Source organism: Haemaphysalis longicornis, unplaced genomic scaffold (genome assembly GCF_048455015.1).
Source record: "Haemaphysalis longicornis isolate Haplotype H1 unplaced genomic scaffold, Haemaphysalis longicornis Haplotype H1 scaffold_20, whole genome shotgun sequence".
In the NCBI taxonomy this organism is placed as follows: Eukaryota; Metazoa; Arthropoda; class Arachnida; order Ixodida; family Ixodidae; genus Haemaphysalis; species Haemaphysalis longicornis.
The window spans coordinates 3,303,561-3,310,932 of NW_027526296.1; the positions used below are offsets into that span (position 1 = coordinate 3,303,561).

The 7,372-nt window shown below is 52.2% G+C and overlaps 1 protein-coding gene across 1 annotated transcript; it reads left to right on the forward strand.

The window, feature by feature from the left end:
- The first annotated feature begins 241 nt into the window (after positions 1 to 241).
- LOC144172363 (solute carrier family 22 member 7-like) lies at positions 242 to 6,985 on the forward strand. Its single transcript, XM_077701118.1, has 3 exons — positions 242 to 1,175; positions 2,367 to 3,119; positions 6,909 to 6,985. The coding sequence occupies exons 1-3, from the start codon at positions 242 to 244 to the stop codon at positions 6,983 to 6,985; spliced, it is 1,764 nt and encodes a 587-aa protein (XP_077557244.1).
- The last annotated feature ends 387 nt before the right edge of the window (positions 6,986 to 7,372 follow it).

Below are 7,372 nucleotides of genomic sequence, written 5' to 3' on the forward strand. Positions count from 1 at the left end.
CGCACACGGAAGGAATATGTCTTCGAACCAGCCTTGGTCCCCAATCATGTCCCCGATGTCCCCAGAAGGAGGACAAGCCCAAGGTTCCAACTTCCCCGTGTCCTCAATCATGTCCCCGATGTCCCCGCTGTCCCCAGCAGTACCATCCCAGGGTTCAACCCTCGTCGGCATGACATCGCCGCTAGAGCACATCCTAATCTTCGGCCAAGGCCGTTTCCAGAAGCGGGTCTTGTTATGCACGATGTTGGCCGTCTTCACATCCATTGTGCACGGCTTAGCTTCCAGTGACTTGGCGCTGCCTGTTGACCACTGGTGCAGGGCGCCGGCCGCCTACGCCGACTTGCCTCTGGAGACCTGGAAGAACGCCAGCGTTCCCGCCGTAGACGGCACAGATGATGGTCGCAGCCACTGCTTTCGCCACGACCCCCCGTTTCCCGTGCCAGAGGACCTAGGAGCCGATAACCGGACCATGGTACCCTGTGACGCCGGATGGGACTATGAGCCAGGCGCTGGTAAGCGTTCAATAGTCAGTGCCTGGGACCTTGTGTGTGGCCGGAGTCGGATCCTGTCCCTGTTGACGGCGGTATACATGGCTGGCGGCGTGCTGGGTGGTGCCTGTGCGGGCGTATTGGCCGACCGCATCGGGCGCTGGCCGGTCCTCTGCATTATGATCTTCCTCCTCATCCTGGCCGGCATCGGCACCGCGTTCGCCCACAGCATACTGGTCTTCGCCGGGCTCCGCTTTGTCCTGTCTATGGCGGCCTCGAGCACGATCGTCACGTCGACATTGCTGCTCTTCGAGGTCACCGACGTTGACCACCGCGCCCTGTACTGCGCTCTCTCCATATCCGGGGCTGGCGTTGCGTCTGCGATATATCGCGCGCTCGTGACGACCTTCATCCACGACTGGCATATGGCACAGATCGCGTACATGGTTCCTACGAGTTCCCTGGTCATGGCGGTGTACCTGATGGAGGAGTCGCCCTGCTGGCTCCTGGCGACCGCGCGGGTGCGTCAAGGCGAGCGCGTCTTGCTGTGGGCGGCGCGTGTCAACAAGGTCGACCAAGACGTGTTCAAGACTCGCCTCGCTGCGCTCCGGGACGAGATGAAGAGGCAGCAGCAGCAGCTCGAACACGGGCGAGGGGGCACTCTCGACGCCATTCTCTCGGATCAAGGTGAGTCCCGCTCTTTATCTGGCAACTGACTGCTATTTGGTTACTGATGACAAATACGTAGTACTTTTGTTTACTTCCAAGTCCTGCCCCATCAACGTATTCCTGCTGGCCTCGTTTCTTGAAGCCACAGACTTGATACAGTGTGCTGAAGGCTCTCTTGCGTCATCTCTGTGATTGAAGAAGTAAAAATGCACCACCTTTATAAAGTCCATCAGCACGAACGCAAGGCTTCAGGATTGATTATTTAACCTCTCTGAGTGACAAGCACGCCCTTTCTAAAGAAAGTTTGGGCAAAATAATGACGAATACAAGAAAGGGGACAAACTTGACCCCCCTTAAATGACCTGGTTGGCGTTAAAGTTTATTGTGCTTTGCTGTCGGTAATGCACAAAGATATCTGCGGTCGAAAGCTCATGCGAGAACTGCCACGATATGACGTGAGTACACAAGCAAAGTGACCATCTTAGGGAACCAGATTCGCGCCAGCATATCCTCATAATTTAAATTTTGTGATTCAAAACAAAGACGGTGTCCGTAATGTACTGTCCCGAAGCTCAGACTCACTAACATAGAGGAACAACCAGTCAACCAGCGGAACGGCTTATATCTTTATTTGGAGTGGTTCCTGCACTGTGCCGAACCGATGTTGACTTGGGGTCAGGACTGACTGGTTCCTTTACTTACTTCACGAATCACGTGGTAATAGTAAGTTTATTAGAGAGAAAAGTGTGGTTTATTGGAGACAAAAATGCAGAGATCGTTCATCTCGACAGGCCAGTGAGCTCGTGGGCATGCCTGCTGGGCAACCATAAGTGAGGTAAAATGACGATGACAATGTGGTGAGAACGGGATGAAAGGGCTGGACAGTTGAAAATGTGATAAGTGCGAGATGGAAGAGAAGAAGAGGGGAGGATAAAGCTACAAGGCAGCAACCACGTGGTGAGTTACGACGGAAGAGGGTAAAGAGCTGTGTTGAAGCAAATGGTTTGATGAAGGGGATCAAAAGCAAACAAGTAATGCCGGCCCTTAATCGGAAACCAAACTTTAAATATAAATCTGGTAATTCATGATTGTTAACTGAGTAGCTTTAGCCATAGTTCATTGCTATCATTACCCGAGCTTCGTCTGTAGGTGACATCCATTTGTCAGGAGGACAGCGCACTGAGAGCAATGACGGACTTCCTGTTGCAGACGTTCACGTCTCCGACCTGGTAGCGAACGAGAGCTTGCGATACCGGTCCATCATCATCTTTGGCTGTTGGTGTATAACATTTGCCATGTTCTACAGCCTCGGCACAAGCGAAGTTATGCGCACAAGCTGGGTGCCACGCTTCTCCCTTCTGGTGTTGAAGATTATCGAGCTCCCTTTCAATGTCTACGTGCTGAGGCGCATCGGCCGTCGGCTGTCCTTGGCCTACAGCATGGCGGCCCTATCCGTCATCATCGGATGCCTAGCTGTGGTCGACGTGTACCGCGGTTCGTACGCACTCCACTGGGGGGTCACCGTCTTGTGGCTGCTGGTGTTCGAGTTCACCGTGACCACGCTGTTCGCCTTCTCGGCCGAGCTCTACCCGACAGTGGTGCGGGGCGCAGGCGTGGGCTTCTGCTACGTCAGTGGTCGGATGGGGGCCATGGTGGGGCCCTTCCTACACGACGTGCACTCTGCCGAGTGGCGGGGCGTCGCCTTCTCCGCCGTCGCCCTCCTCCTGCTGTTCCTCGCGTTCCTGGCGTTCTCCCTGCCAGAGACGACGAAGCTTCCGCCAGCCAACACGATGCGAGGCATGATGGCCGATAAGTGGAAGCTGCAATCGCCGCTCAGGTTGGCCCGCAGTCACAAGGGTGTCCACGGCCCCACCAAGCGCAGAAGCCCCAAAACTGCCGCGTCCAAAGACGGCGGAGGAAGGCGCCGCGACAGGACGGCCTTATCAGCACAGGACAACCAGAGTGTGTCCTTTGGGGTTGGACCAACCGGCATTTGGGCCCGCTAGATAGTGCCGTTTGCACCTGTGCTTTTTCTAGATTCTGACTTTTTTAATCGTTGCATATGCTCACTGTACCTATGATTTTCTTGTATTGCGCGTTTGAATTATGTGTCTTTAGCATTGTCCTCGTTCCTTGCTTTATTACGGGAGCATTAAGCGGCTTATTGATGTAAAATACACCGTAGCGCAAAACGTTTCCCAAGGGTGGCCGTTTTCTGTACAGGTCAACGCCGCTTTTAGATGCAACGCATCTCATGCTCGCCCGTCTGTCCTTCCTGCGTCTGTCCGGCGTTGTCCGCACAGCTGCGCCTCTCCTCCTCTCCTCTCTCCGATAGCGAACACTCTCTCCCAAACAGCGGCGGGTTGGCGCAGCGCGCTCTCACTCCCTTGCTAGGCGCCGGTGGGCGGCGCTGCGCTCGGCGCTGCACGCGCTGCGCATGTGCAACTCTCTCTCTCCGCGCTCTCCTCACATTCGGGCGCTGTGAATATAAAGCGGCATGCCGCGCTCCGGCGGTCTCAGTCGACGGTCGTCCGCCCACCTCCCCTTCGCGTGAGAATCCCTGCTGTAAGCGTAATCAATACGATGGAAAACGCCAATTTAACCCCCCATGAGATGCGTTGCATCACACCAGGGTTCCCGCGAGGGGAGGTGGGCGTAATTTTTCTTGCACTATGGGGAACCCAACAGAAGCTGAAACACAGCAAAGAAGGCAGTGATGAACATGGTTGAAATGTGTCTATTTTTGGCCATCGTGCGCGCGTGAGAGGAAACTTCAATCGCCCAGGAAACTGTAGGAGCACTTCATTAGCCACACACTAATACTTTTGCATTCACTGCGTATTTCCAAACAAGGAAAGGAACAATATGGGTGGGGGTGGCATTCGACAAGCTCGTTCAGGTAATGTAAATAAGCAAGCTCTTTCTTTCCATGAAAAGTTGTACATCCAACCAGAGGTTTCTTAAGTGTCTTGAAGGTGATGGAAAGGGGGAGGGTGGCTAGAGAATCACTGAATATTAACATAATTATTGTTATAATTGGTGCCCAGACATCGCCATGGCCACCCAGACGAAAATATGAAGTGGTATCGCCTTGAATTGGATTATCGAACAGGCACCACTTCACAAGTGGGCCACTTTCGAAGTGGGACCACTTTGGAAAAAAGAAGCACCTAAATGTGGGACCACTTTCGAAGTGGGACTACATTGGAAGTGGGGCTACTTTGGAAGTGGAAGCACCTTGGAGGTGGAACCACATGATAGTGGCACACTGCAGGCTTTCAGTGGGAAGGAAATTCTATCTTCGCTTATAGCTTTACAACATTTATTTCAGGTACCAGATCAGAAATAACTTGTATTCGTGCTTTCTGGCACGCCCTGAATTTTCTTGGAAACGAGATCAAAGCAATCTGAAGGGCTAGTTTGCCTGACATATTTAGGAGGAAATGCACAAACAACGCGGTGAACAGCATGCCACTCCAGAGATCGCAGTTCGTCCCGCTGTTAACGCATTTGATGCTAATCATTGTAAAGATGGTGTCCACGCCGTCCTTCACGAACACTCGAGTTGCTCAGCGGGTCACTGTCCCTAAAAAAGGAAAGCACCGTCAGGCACATGTTTTTATGCAATAAAGGCTGTTCCTAACCAATGCTGGGCTTCAGCTTCTTCGGTGCTCAGCCGCTTTCTAGGTTTCTTATTGGTAGCATGATGCATGTGCATTTAATGCCTTACCAGTGAAATAGTGCACCAATGTACCTGTACAAAGAATAAAATAACGGTATTTCCGGGCAGATTATGGAACCAGATAATTTGAGGGGGGTAGAAGTATTTACAACTGCACTTTTTCTAGCTTGAGTAGTAGTATCTCCTAGCTGGAACAATTGGCGATTCAAGCTGGACTGCTGAAATTTCCAGCAGCATATCTACCTATAAATTGGTATTTTCTTGGAGGACAAGCATTGTTGTGCCTTCCTCTCTATCGACTCTCGTAGCAGACGACGCTCATCACCATCATTTCATTCTGCTCCTCACGAGGTCGCATGTGCTCTCGTGGCTGCGCCGGCTCGCCTCGCTTTTAACAGCAGAGGTGTTGTAACTGGCCGTAATGTGTGGCACACAACGCGGAATGCGCTAAAAATACCAAGAATATGCCGAGCACTCGTCAGCGCCTGCATCGCGGCTATCGCCACCCGTCCCATGATCAAACAGGGGCTTTGGGAAAAAAGCTCCTGGCGAAAGCATTGAGGTCCGCCTCGCGTTGTCTAAAAACCGGCAATGCCATAGCTGACGCAACACTGCCTCCACGGAACCTCGACGCATCCAGGAACACAGCACATGCATCGTGCACGTACGCGCCGCCGCTGCGCCCAAGTTTTCGTCAAGTGCTACCGCGCATGTAATGCTCGGCAAGAGGATCGTGAAAATGTCGATGTTTATGACGATGACTACTACTAGCACAGTGAAGAGCGGCGGCGGAACATGTAAATAAACAATTTCAAACTTGTACAAATGTGTGGGGATTTTCTTACGCAGTCAGAAATCCTGCAGTGCTGAAGAAGAAAGAAATCCGGCCGCTTCGCTATGGTTCCAGCCTTGCGCAAGATAGTGCACACTTAGGCAGCTTTATAACAGCAAAGCTATGTAGCAAATCCTAATTTCTACTGTCCGCAGTTAAAAATACCAAGAAATGGCCGAGCATGCGCGCACGTGAGTGCGGGCCTCACGGCCACAGCCAGAAAACCAAAAAAAAATGGCAAGCGTTTGCGTGTGCGTGCCACGTGGCCACCACCCAGCGTCCCCTACGCACGTTTGTCAACCCAAGCATATCATTTCAGGAGATTGGCCAAGATTATAAAATAAACTCTAGCGCTCGGCGTAATCGTAGCAACACTTGCTCGGAACGAGAAAGACACGTCATAGCGCGTACCCCTCGTAGGTGATGTCTACTGATTATAACTTCCAAAAAATGAGCCAAGCTCACCCTTAGAGCAACAAAGGTCGTTGCGGCAGCGAAAAAGAAGGAAATTGGCGGCAATCGTGGGCTTAAACCTTCGTGATGGTTGTCAAGGTTTCGTACAGCTTCTTACGCGTTAGTGTGAGCTTGCTTCTTTTTTTTTCTAGCAAATTTTTATTAAAATCCTCATCCTTGAAGTCTCCCCGTTCTTTAAGCTTTAGCTGCCGTTGGATGATCCAGAGCTCAAAGAAGCATCATTACTTATGTGAATTCTTTAATTTTATACTAGTAAATTCCACTTTCCATCGTTATTTTAGCTGGACCTTGTTTCTCTAGCTGGAATCACCGCCATATCTATCTGGTATTCCATCATTTCTAGGGTGCAATGGGCATTGGCTTATAGCAGCCATTTGGACACATTATAATTGGCTAGTGGGATTCCGAGACGACGTGGGAATACTGTCGTATAAAACCAAAGATACGTGAATGCTGTCTGATATTTTGATTGCACCGAACAAAATGTCCATCGGGGATAGCAATTTTCTGACATACTGCTCACCTTCTGAGTAACGAGGCACACAACAGTAGTGAGAGATATTGTTACGAACAAGCGGACAATTCCCGATGTCCAACCATCGACGACGACGACGGAGTGGCGGACGCGCAGCAGGTGCGCGCTAGGCGTATATAGCCGCCGTGTAAATAGTTTGAAACATATCGTCCGCATCTCATGGTTCATGTCCTGCACCACGTAACATGTTTGGTGGAGTGTGCGGGTTTCTCCCCGTCCTGGCCCCAGCATCGCTTCTTCTAGGCACCGGCGCAAACATCGAGGGTACGCGGGCCGTGTCGGGCAGCCCCAGCCCGCCGCGATAAGCACATGACGATACCCTCGCCCCGTGTCTCCAGCCCGTGAAAAGCCGATCAAGAACCGAGACCGGACGAGATGTGACCAGCCAAGGCGTGTCGACCATGCCGTCCCCAGCCTTTTCGTCGGGCGCGGTTCCCGGCACCCTCATCGGTTCGTCGTGACCTTGTGGGCGTCGATGTTCGGGGTCCAGTCGTCATCGGAGGCCGCCATCGTCATTCGCGGCAGAAAGGACTTCATTTTCTACACGCATCGCACCTCATCCTCACCGCACCCGTCCACTCACGGTGACCGAGCTCGACCGGGACGGTCGTCTTTGACCGGGGGATAATGTTACGGAACAGGTGGACAATGCCCGGTGTTCCACCATAGACGACGACGAGGAAGTGGCTGAC

Coding starts and splice junctions, on each gene's coding strand:
- LOC144172363 (XM_077701118.1), top strand. CDS start 242: ATGTTGGCCGTCTTCACATCCATTGTGCACGGCTTAGCTTCCAGTGAC. Junction 1,176..2,366: donor CGCCATTCTCTCGGATCAAG/GTGAGTCCCGCT, acceptor TTCCTGTTGCAG/ACGTTCACGTCTCCGACCTG. Junction 3,120..6,908: donor ATCAGCACAGGACAACCAGA/GTGTGTCCTTTG, acceptor TCCTGGCCCCAG/CATCGCTTCTTCTAGGCACC.